The sequence below is a fragment of the Vombatus ursinus genome, unplaced genomic scaffold (assembly GCF_900497805.2).
Source record: "Vombatus ursinus unplaced genomic scaffold, bare-nosed wombat genome assembly UNPS02014790.1, whole genome shotgun sequence".
In the NCBI taxonomy this organism is placed as follows: Eukaryota; Metazoa; Chordata; class Mammalia; order Diprotodontia; family Vombatidae; genus Vombatus; species Vombatus ursinus.
Genome location: NW_020954568.1, coordinates 1759465 through 1772083, shown reverse-complemented (window position 1 = coordinate 1772083; position 12619 = coordinate 1759465). Strand labels below are relative to the sequence as shown.

Genomic DNA, 12619 nt, shown 5'->3' with positions numbered 1-12619 from the left:
TTCCTCCAGTGACAATGACCTTATTCTTTCCTCAGTGATTTCAGGTTCCATATTTCGGGTCACACATTCATGTGCCTGGTCCAGGCACAGAATGGTGTGATCATATGATTTTTTAAAACTTTTATTATTTATATAATCAATAATGTTGATAGTTTTCCTTATGTTAAAGCATCCTTGCCTTCCTGGTATAAATCCCACTTGGTCATAATATATGATCTTTGTAATATATTTCTGTAGTCTTTTAACTAGTATTTTATTTAGGATTTTTGCATCCATATTCATTAATGAAATTAGTCTATAATTTTCTTTTTTTCTGTTTTTACTCTTCCTGGTTTAGTTATAAGTATCAGATTTGTTTCATAAAAGGAGTTTGGTAGGGTCCCTTCTTTGCCTATTATTCCAAATAATTTATTTAATATTGGAATTAATTGATCTTTAAATGTTTGATAAGATTCACTTGTAAATCCATCTAGTCCTGGTGCTTTTTTTTAGGAAGTTCATTTATGGCCTGTTCAATTTCTGTTTTCTAAAATAGGCTTATTTAGATACTCTGTTTCCTTTTCTGCTAAAAATTTATGCAATTTATATTTTTAAAATATTCTTCATTTCACTTAAATCATTAAATTTATTGTCATATAATTGGGCAAAATAACTCCTTATAGTTGATTTAATTTCATCTTCATCAGTGGTAGGTTGACACTTTTCATTTTTCATAGTGGTGATTTCATTTTCTTCTCCTTTTTTAATCAAATTAACCAATTATTTATCTACTGTATTAGTTTTTTTGCTTAAAATCAATTCTTAGTTTTATCTATTAATTCAATGGATTTTTAACAATCAATGTTATAAATCTCACTTTAATTTTTAGGATTATTAAGTTAGAGTTTAATTGAGGATTTCTAACTTGTTCTTTTTCGAGTTTTTTTTTAATTTCATACCCCATTCATTGGTCTGCTCTTTCTTTATTTTATTGATGTATTTGGAGATATAAATTTTCTCCTGATTCTTGCTTTTACTGAATTTCATAGATTTTGGTATGTTGTCTCATTATTTGGCATTTTCTTAATGAAATTATTGTTTCTATGACTTGTTCTTGAACCCACTCATTCTTTAAGATTGGGTTGTTTAATCTCCAATTAGTTTTTAATCTATGTTTCTGTAGTCCCTTATTAAATATAATTTTATTGAATTTGCTCTGAAAGAGATACTTTCAATATTTATGCTTTTCTGATTTTAAATGTAACATTTTTACGTCCTAATATGTGGTCAGTCTTTGTAAAGGTACCATAAATTCCTGAGAAAAAAATGTGTATTTCTTTTTTCATTGACTTCTCTCCAGACACCTATCGTGTCTACCTTATCTAAAATGTGATTCATTTCCTTAGCTTCTTTCTTATTTACTTTTGGTTAGATTTTTCAGGTTCTGAGACAGGAATATTAAAGTCTCCTGTATTTCAGTGCTACTCTCTCTCTTAACCTCTAATTCACTTAACTTTTTTTAAATCTAGATGCTATTGTACTTGGTGCATATAAGTTCAGTATTCATATTGCTCCATTGTCGATGGTGTCTTTTATGAAAATAGAGTCACCCTGTTTATCTCTTTAATTAAGTCTATTTCAGTCTTAACTTTGTCTGAGATCATGATTGCTACCCTTGCCTTTTTTTGTATCAAGTAAAGCACAATAAATTCTATGCCAACCCTCCATTTTAACTGGGTGTGTATCTCCATTTTTAAATGTGTTTCTTATAAATAACATATTGTTGGATTCTGGTTTTTAAACTGCTTTGCTATCCATTTTCTATTTTAACTTACCTAGCAAAGTTGAGTATAATCCTTAATTTTTACAAATTGGGAATTTAATGAACTAAACAACTTTCAGGTGTTTACGACAAAAAAGATAGAATGAAATGGGAAATTGATAAGGAAGATCCAAAAGAAATATATGGAAAATATTAAAGACTAATTATGAAGACTCATTAAGGTCAAACAGTTTTCTTCTTAAGTGTAAAAATGTTATCAGCATTCTTAAAACTGTCATCATTACTAGAGTGGTTTGAAAGAAAAGTTGGGACTGAGTTGAGTATGATGGGTGATGCTAAAAAACAAGACAGTGGAGGAAAAAGTAAAAAGGAGCAATTATCTCAAAAAAATGGATCATGAAAGGAAGAAATGATAACAGAGAAAAAAGGTGGTGATGGAGGGCTGGTAGTGCTGGAACCTTACTCTCATGGGATCTGGGTGAAAGAAGGAAGGATAGCTCTCTTTTCTCTCGGCCTGGACAGCGGCAGGGTGGGTAAGTGCCATGGTCTTCGTACTACTAGAAAGCTCTGAAGCCACAGGAGAGACCAAAAGTGGCATGACAAACAGTAAAAGAAAGCTGATTTGGGCACTGCCTTGAAGGCCAACCCATTTGGGGGAGCATCTCATGTAAAAGAGATTATCTTGGAAAAATTTGGTGTGGAAGCCAACCAGCCTAATTCTGCCATCAGGAAGCGTGTGTGAGCCCAGCTGATTAAGAACAGCAAAAAAATCACTGCCTTTGTTCCCAATGATGGCTGCCTGAACTTTAATGAGGAAAATGATGAAGTTTTGGTTGCTGGATTTAGTCGAAAATGTCATACTGTTGGTGATATTCCTGGAGTCCGGTTCAAGGTTGTAAAAGTCACAAATATTTCTCTTCTGGCCTTGTACAAAGGCAAGAAGGAAACACTAAGATCATAAAAGTTGTCTGATGTCATTGTCATAGTAAAAAATTTTCATGTAACAAAAAAAAGAAGGAAAGATATAAAAGGGTATTAAAAAGTCCTAAACTTATAAAGAAATAAGAAGATGAGGGGACAGGAAAAGGGAGAGTCTTTTAGGAGGCTATATAGCTTTAGGAGGGTGGGGAGGTCATAAGGGTGAGACTCTTAGTGAAGTGGGTAGAATAAGGAATAGGAGTGTAAGGGGAGGGGATAAGGTAACAGGAATAGGGTAAAAAGAGAGGCTGAGAAGGGCAACAGGGAGTAAAAATAAGATGGAGGGAAATTTCCAAATAGGAATTATAACTTTGAATGTAAAATAATCCATTTTGATGTCAATGACATCTCCTCTCTAGAGGAGAGTTAGTTGTGAGCTCTATATGTGGAACAAATCCATTCAGCGTAGCTTTGGCTACTCTGAGAGATAATCAATAAAGTTCTCAAGCCATCAGCATTTCCTGTATGTCTTTCTATGTAGTTCCAATGGACACTAACAGGAAGGATAATATTAAAAAAAATATTAAAAAGCTGAAGCCAGGGAAATTAGCAATCCTGACACCAGCAGTTAGTTATGTTGTGTACTGGTCAAATTCCTGGTTTGGCAGGAGGTGAAGCCCTGGTGATGCATCCTCTTCCCCTCTGCCCACTCCCAGTAGAATATCTGCTACCACGTGGTAGGGACAGTTTCATTGTCTTTCTATTCCCAGTACCACACTTAATGGTGAAAATTATTCTCGACCCAGTATCTCAAAATAGTAAGTATTGAGTAAATGCTTGCTGCAGTTTGGTACAGAAAAAACAATAAAAAAGATTATTGCATTTCCTTCCCTCCTTTCCACAGAGTGACTCTGGGTGTGTATACTGTTTGACTCAATTCATGTGATGGTTAGTCATACTGAAGTGTTTTTCTCTTTCTATTTTATTGTTTCATTTAAAAAATTGGATTCTTAGGGCAGCTAGGCGGCAAAGTGGATAGAGCTCCAGTCTTGGAGTCAGGAGGACCTGAGTTCAAATCTGGACTCAGACATGTAACACTTACTAGCTGTGTGACTCTGGGCAAGTCATTTAACCCTGACTGCCCCAGCAAAAAGAAATAAAAATAAAAATAAATAAAAAACTGGACTCTGAATGAGGGGATATGCCATTGAACAATAAAAGTGATGTAAAAGAAAAATATTGATAGAAATTTTAAAATATGAATAAAAGAACAAATGAGTTTATGAATAAATAAAAAAGTAAATGAACAAATAAATGCATGCATACATCCACAAATTAATAAATACATGTCCGTTGCACTGAATTAAATGGTTCAGCCCACCCTTAGTTTGGTCTATGAGAGTTATAGGAGAAAGGCAAGCCCCCAGGTACTCTTCTGCAGTCTAAACAAAGAGGGAAAAAGAGAAGGAAATGAAAGGTGGACTGCAGCCTGATCAGGGAAAAGAGGAGGCAAGTGCATTGCCAGTCACCTCCAGGAACCCCACTATTACAGGAGAAAGAGGAAAGGAAAGAATGGAACTAGCATTTATTAAGCTCCTACCATGTGCCAGGTACTGTGTTAAATACCTTATACATATTGTCTCATTTGATTGAAGAACCCTGTGAGTCAGGTGCTGCTGTTAGCCCCATTATACAACTGAGGAACTTAACAAATGTTAAGTGACTTGTCCAGGGTCACACATGTAGTAAGCATCTGACATGAGATTTGAACTCATTTCTTACTCTAGGCCCATTCTTCTGTGGTGCCACCTAGCTGCCCCTGAGAAAGACGAAGTGGGGAAGACTTGAAGTTATTGTTATTCAGTCTTTTCAGTCATGTCCAAATCTTTATGAACCCATTTGTGATTTTCTTAGCAGAGATACAGGAGTAGTTTCACCATTTCCTGCTCCAGCTCATGTTACAGATGAGGAAATGAGGCAAACAGCATTAAGTTACTTGCCCAGGGTCACATAGCTAGTAAGTATCTATGGCCAGATTTGAACTCAGGAACATGAGTCTTCCTGACTCCAAGCCAGGTACTCTATCCACTGTGCCATCTAGCACTGCCCTTTGAAGTTAGAGACACAAGTAAATCTCTGGAAAAGTCCCTGATGCATTTCCTTGTCTTTGGGTCCCCAGGGCATCAGAAAGGAGCTTCCTGGGGCTGGGACCAGCCACCATGGCTGTGCCCCCTACACCTGGGCAGCTGGAATGTGGTCATGACAACTCAACCGAAAGAAGAGCAAATGGGACTTTAGTTCCCAGGGCTGAGACACCTGGAAAATTTGTCCTAATTGACTGGATGCATGTCCTCAGTCTGCTCGTTGTCATAGTCGGGTTGGTAGGGAACAGTATTCTCCTGTGGCTCCTGGGCTTCCATATCCAGAGGAACCCCTTCTCCTTCGACGTCCTCAACCTGGCTGAGGCCCACGCCCTCTACCTTTGCAGCCTCTTTTTGCTACTCATTCAGGAATTTGTTTGGTATTTTATTCTGTCATGTATGTAGGAGTGATCTACATGACATTCATGTCCTGCTGTGGGGGCCTGAGCCTCCTGGCTGCGATCAGCACCGAGCGCTGTCCATCTGTCCTCTTCCCTGTCTGTTACGGATGTCACTGCCGCAAGCACACCTATGCCTCTGTGTGCGCTGTCCTCTGGGCTCTAGCGGGGCTGTTATGCACAGCGAATTATATCTACTGTGTTTCCTTCTACAGTAAGCATTTCTGTCCTGGTTTCTTCAACTTCCGGACCGTGTGGCCTTCGTCCTCATTTGTGTGCTGTGCAGCCTGAATGCAGCGGAGGGTCCAGTGCAGCTCCCAGCGCCAGCAACCGCCCAGGCTCTACCTCCTGGTCCTGCTCACGGTTCCCGTGTTCCTGTTCTGTGGCCTTTCCATGGGGATCGAAGGTGTAAAAAGGCCGTTTGGATTTAGATACCATGCCTAATTAGTTCCGTCTGCTCCTGGCCTCTGTGAACAGCAGCGCAAACTCCTTCATTTACTGCTTCCTGAGCAACAGAAGGCATAGAAGAGGGAGGGAGCCCCTTAGGGTTGTCTTCTAGAGGGCCTTGGGGGATGAGCAGGAGTTGGAGTTGGAAAAAAGACAACAAACCCCCCATACCAACAGCTGGAAGACTTCATCCTGAGGCTGAGAACAAGATGCTAAGACCTGGGAGCCCATGAAATGAGTCCTCTGCCACAGCCCCAGCTGTAGCCGCCTCCCACCTGCAAGTGGAACCAGAATTTTCCCACAATCCTTGATATTGGTGCCTGGGGTTTGAACTCTAAGTAATAAACTATCATCTATTAAGCACCTGCTGCATGCCAGGCACTGTACTAATTGCTTTATAAATATTTCATTTAGGGGCAGCTAGGTGGAGCAGTGGATAGAGCACTGGCCCTAAAGTCAGAAAGACCTGAATTCAAATCCAGCCTCAGACCCCTGACTCTTACTAGCTGTGTGACCATAGGCAAGTCACTTAACCCCAATTGCCTTACCAAAAATAAACAAAAAAAAATCTCATTTAACCCTCAAAATATTATTGGGAAGTAGATGGTCTCACAATCCCCATTTTATAATTTAGAAAACTGTGGCAGAGATTCAGTGACTTGTCCTGGGTTTCAAAGCTAGTAAGTGTCTGAGACTGGATTTGAATTCAGGTCTTCTTGACTCCAGCCCAATGCTCCATGGACTCTGGAACCCCTAGCTGGATGTGGGCTCTGGAATTCACCATGGCCTCATGTGTCACCAGTCCAGAGGAGGGCACACCAAACAAATGGCCACTGTCCCTGTTTTGGGCAGTAGAGGAAGAGGACAGACGTCCTCCAAGGCCCCATGTCTCCCTGCTCAGTCCTTGTCAATCTCTGTAAATGAAGACATAAAGTCAGAAGCCAAACTTCTCAAGGTTGCATGGGCCATGTTCTTTCACTTTGTCTTCTCTCAGACATAATGCATGAGGTTCCCACAGGCCTCTTCTCCTTCCCTGTCCTGAACGGAGGAGATTCCAGCTAAGCCATGCCCCACACACAGACACCATTCCCCACTCCTGCTTCTTTCCCTTCCTTCCTCCCACTCCCATCGTGGGAGTTGGGTCAAATACTTCTCTCCCTGGAAAGGTCAGGCTGGGGCTCAGCATCCTCTCTTGTTTCCAGTCTGTTTCTCCAGGTCTCTGTCTCTCTGAATCTCTATGTTTCTCTCTCTCAGTAACTCTCTCTACTCCAATCTCTTTCATTCTGCATGACTCGATTCCTACCGAGGTCCCTGTATGGGCAAGGGTATTGTAGGGGTGTTATATGCCAGGGAGCATCCTACTGAGGCCAAGTCAGGGGAAGGGGACACAGCATCTCTCACACATATATATGACACACAGAACACACAGAACATACACACAACACAGAAGGTGGGTTTATACCTCATGGACAGAAGCAGTATCTGCTATGAACGTTTCCATGAAACCTCGCTTAAGAATCAACAGCAGTTGGTAGCCATCACAAAGCCATACACATAGTAGGTGTCCAAACAATGTATAAGAGTTTCCAAGCCTCAAAGAGCAATACAAATATTTCACTGACTATTAACAGGCCAGTGACAACCTGAAAGGAAACAGCTGGAGAAGGGTCATGGAAATCGGTTTATGGCCTTGTGTTGTTTAATTCTTTTATAAATGAATTAGGCAAAGTTAGAGATGGGTTGTTCATCACATCTTCAGATGGTCCCAAGCTAGAACAGATAACCAATACTTAATGGCAGAGCTGGGATGTCAAAAGTTTTCTCAGGTTAAAATATTACATCAATTTAATACAATGAAATTCAACATGGATAAATGTCAAGCCTTTCGCTTCCATTAAAGAGAAATCAGCATCAGAAATAAAAGATGGAGAAGTCATGGGAAGATAAAAGTTCCTCTGGAAAAGATCTTGGGGTTTTAATGAACTGTAAGCTATTTATAAGTCAAGAGTATGAACTGCCTCTGAGCTCATATTGCATAAAGAATTTTAGGCTAATGATCTCAGTGGCACTGTACTATTCACAGAATTCTGGGATCTGCACTGTGGGACCCTGGGGGAGGGTCTCAGATCAGTTCAGGTCAACTGGCATTTACTATCCTCAAGGAGCTTACATCCTAAAGGGGAAAGCAACACATAAAAGGAGCTAAGATATGGGGGATTCGGGAAATAGAGGAATGAAGATCCTTCGCCTGGGGACATGGCAGGGAAAGGTCTGGGGGAGATATGTACATCTGGAAGGGAATAATGACATGGGGACCCTGAGTCTCCTAGTCCAGACTAGAGTGAGCTACCGCAGTAAAGAAGTTTTTATGAAATGGTGAAAGTCTTGTAGAGACGAATCAGGGTGCAGCCTGGAGAGGAGAGCCTCTCCTCATGAGTAATGAGCCTCTCTGACCACAGGAATGGAACCTCTACAGAGAGATGTTTAGTGTGCTCTGAAGAATAAGGAAGAAACTCTCCTCTTGAGAGGAGAGACTTGTATTGCACCTTAGGTACTCAGATCACCTCAGGCTTTGCTCCCTGCCCAATGGGCTCCTTGTAATATTCCAAGGACACAAAAAGTCCAAGTAACTGTTCTTTTACCAAATGGAGTTTCAGGCAATAACATCTCAGGACTGGGTAGGCAAGGTGAGCAAATAATGAGGACAGGAAACAAAAAGGGCTTGGAAGGCCAGCCCAATGCAAGGAATGAGATGGGTTGAAAATGGGGCTCCTTCTTGCGGTAGGGGGATGAAACAGATGATTCATCATTTCTGTGGCTACCAATAGCCACATCAGAGATCGTTAAAGTGCTTCTATGTGTCATTTCCATTTCAACTTCACTGCTCTTCCTTGGCAAATGGAGATGTCATGATGACCTTCCTCTGAAAATAAGGCCAGGGTGCCTAACTTCAGAGGTTAGGTTTTTGTTTTACTTTTTTCTGTTAGAAAGTGAATATGAATTTGTAAGAAAATTATAAAAATGCACAGAAAAATTTCAGCTGAGCTAGAGTTGACAGAATCAGACCAGAGGGGCAGCTAGGTGGCACAGTGGATAGAGCACTGGCCCCGAAGTCAGAAGGACATGAGCTCAAATCTGGCCTCAGACCAAACACTTGATACTTACTAGCTGTGTGACCCTGGGAAAGTCACTTAACTCCAATTGTCTAAAATAAAGAAATAAATAATAATAAAAAAGAATCAGACCAGAAAACACCTGAGAATGGAGATATCTTACCTCCTTCTGAAGATTTTTGAAGACCTGTGTCTGATCCTGTATCTGTTCTGCTTACACAATATCAAGGTCATAGCCTGTGGGGCACAGGTAGAAAAAGGGTAATTAAACTCAAAAATATGCTCAAAATGACTCTTCCTGGGCCCTTATATTCTCTCGTTCACACAGGCCCAAGAAGACACAGACTTCTATTTCCTTTTAGGAGCCAAGGACGACACTTTCCTTAGTTCTAGCCTCAAGAAACAAACTCCTCCAACCCATGGGAAATCACACAAATGATGATTCTCTGGCAATGCTTTCACTTCTCTCTCAATGGCTTCCTGTGCTCAGAGGCCTCCAAGGAATTACTGTAGGATGGGAGTGGACCATCAGCCCAACTCCACTTGCCTTTCCCTCAGGCCTTGGGTGCTGTGCAAAGTCCTATCTCCTGAATGTCTGTCTCTCACAAAACTTTTCTGTAAGTGAAACTGAGTATTCTCCTGACGCCTCCACTTCCTGCGTAGATGTTACAAGGGCTCTGATTTCTCCTAAACTGAATATAGACATGGGTGTTAGGCCTGGCCTGGAGCTTTGTATCCAGTCAAGGCCGTGGAAAGAAATGATACACATATGTGTGTATAGATATCTGTATATATTGTACGTACATATTCATATGTACATATATATTCTTTTCATGTGTGTATGTTTATAGTATGTGAATATGTATAGGCATAAGCACACACATAGGTTTACATAGACATATGCACATGTGTGTGGTTATATTTTAAAATATAATCCTGTGTCTCCATCTCCCCTGCTAGAAAGGAAACGCATAGACATTGGGTCAACCTCTATTATTCCTTCTACTCTGACTGGGAAAGATAAGTGGTGGTCAGGTTATGAAGTATCTTAAATACCTAACAGATTATTTTGTATTTCACTCAATTTAATTCAATAAATATTTCTTAAGCATGTACTATGTGCAAGGCACCATATTAAGTGCTGGGGATATGAAAAGAGGCAAAATACAGTCCCTGCCCTCAAGGAGCTGGAAATATTGATTCAAAACTAATTAGAGCCTAAATGATCTAAACTTAAAGAATGAGTGGGTTAAAAAACAAATCATAAAAACAATCAATAATTTCATAAAGAGAATGACAAAAATGGGACACCTTATCAAAACCCATACCATTCAGCAAAAGCAATGATCAAAGGAAAATTGATATCTCTAAATGCTTATATCGAGAAACTAGAAAAAGAAGAATTAGAACCAAAGGAAAAAGTGGAAATATGTTTAATGTGATTGTACATATAGAGTCTATATCAGGTTACATACCATCTTGAGGAGGAGGAAGCACAGGGAAGGGAAGACAATTTAGAACTCAAAATCTTATAGAAGTGAATGTTGAAAACTAAAAACAAATAAAATAAAAAAAAAACAAACTAGAAAAAGACCAGTCTAATGAATGCAATTAAAAAAAAAAAACTAGAAAAAGAACAAATTAAAAACCTCCAATTAAACACTAACTTGGGAATCCTAAAAATTAAAAGTGAAATTAATAAAATTGAGTCTAAAAAAGCATTGAATAAATAAATAAAACTAGGATTTGGTTTCATGAAAAAAACAGTAAAATAGATAAACCATTGGTTAATTTGACTTTTTTAAAAAAGAAAACAAAATCACTAGTATTGTAAATGGAAAAGGTGAATATACAACTAACAAAGATGAAATTAAAGCAATTGGGAGTTATTTTGCCCAATTATGTACCAATGAATTTAACAATATAAGTGAAATGGAATAATATTTACAAAAATATAAATTGCTGAGATTAGCAGAAGAGAAAATAAAATATCTAAATAGACCTGTCTTAGATAAAGAAATTATATATAGATAGATAGATATAGATATAGATATATATAGATATAGATATATATTTGTGACTAATGGTACCCATCTCTAGGGTGGGAGGAGGGAAGAAAAAAGGGGGAAAAGAAAATTTACATAATAACTTTGTTGCATATTTTAGGGCACTAGCAAGTTGTACATGGCAGATTTGCAGTTTCATGTGCAATCATCTTTTTTATTAAACTGTGTTATGGAAATACTTACTTTGTTCCATGAATTGAAAATAAACTATTCTTTTAAAAGATTAAATTTAGGAGGGGGAAGAAAAAGAATTTCAACAGGCCACAGAGGAAAAGCACCAGGACCAGAAGGATTTACAAGTGAATTCTACCAAACATTTAAAGATCAACTAATTCTAATATGAAATCAATTATTTGGAATAATAGGCAAAGAACGGATTCTACCAAACTCTTTTTATGATGTGATGATGCAAATGTGATACTGGTACCTAAACCAGGAAAAGTAAAAACAGAAAATGAAAATTATACATCAATTTCATTAATGAATATGGATGCAAAAATCCTAGATAAATTACCTACAAGAATACAACAATATATTATGAAGCTATTATATTATGACCAAGCGAGATTTATCCAAGTTATGCGCAAATTGTTTAACGTAAGGAAAACTATTAACAAGTGATTATATCAATTGTTATCAAAGTAACAAAAATCATGTGATTATATCAAGAGATTCTGAAAAAGCTTTGGATAAAGTACAACACTCATTTCTATTAAAAAAAACACTTGAAAGTATTAGTATAAAAGGAGTTTTTCTTAAAATGATTTTTAAAAAAAGTATTTCTCTAAAACTATCAGCAAGTATTATTTGTAATAGGGAGAAACTAGAAGCCTTCCCAGTAAAATTAGGTGTGAAACAAGGATCCCCACTGTCTCCAACATTATTCAACATTGTGTTTGAAATCTTAGCAATAGCAATAAGAGAAGAAAAAGAAATAGAAGGAATCAGAACAGGGAATGAGGTAATGCATCTATCTTTTAGCAGATGATATAATGATATTCTTGGAAAATCCCAAAGGCTCATCTAAACTGTTAATTAAAACAATAATTTTAGCAAATTAGCAGGATACAAAGTAAATACACATAAATCATGAGCAGTCCTACACATCACAAACAAAACCCTACAAAAAGAGACACTAGAAAATGTGCCACTTAAAATAACTCTAGGAATTCACTGGGAGAAAGGGAAAGGGAGAGGAAGAATGGGGTAAATTATCTCACATAAAAGAGGCAGGAGAAAGCTTTTATGTTGGAGGGGAAGGAGGGAAGGTGAGGGGGAGTGAGTGAACCTTACTCTTATCAGAATTTGCTCAATCTGAGAATAACATACACACTCAGTTAGGAATAGAAATCTATTTAACAGGAGAGTAGGAGGGGAAGGGGATGAAAGAAGTGGGGATGATAGAAGGGAGATTGGGGGAGGGGGTAGTCAGAAGCAAAACACTTGAGGAGGGACAGGGTGAAAGGAGAGAGAGAATAGAATAAACGGGGGCGGGGGATAGGATGGAAGGAAATACAGTTAGCAATAGTAACTGTGGGGAAAACATTTGAAGCAAGTTTCTCTGATAAAGGCCTCATTTCTCAAGCATATCAAATTTATAAAAATAAGAGCCATTCTCCAATTGATAAATGATCAAAAGATGTGATCAGTTTTCAGATGAAGTAATCAAAGCCATCTATAGGCATATGGAAAAATATTCTAACTCACTATTGATTAGAGAAATGCAGATTAAAACAATTCTGAGGCACTACCTCATACCTATTAGATTGGCTAA

General features: G+C 38.4%; 1 protein-coding gene across 1 annotated transcript; it reads left to right on the top strand.

Annotated features, from left to right (window-relative positions):
• Window positions 1-4899: 4899 nt before the first annotated feature.
• LOC114047760 (mas-related G-protein coupled receptor member X2-like) lies at window positions 4900-5778 on the top strand. Its single transcript, XM_027868686.1, is given in 4 exon segments — window positions 4900-5209; window positions 5212-5471; window positions 5506-5625; window positions 5668-5778. Coding segments are annotated over 4 exon segments (801 nt in total).
• Window positions 5779-12619: the final 6841 nt, after the last annotated feature.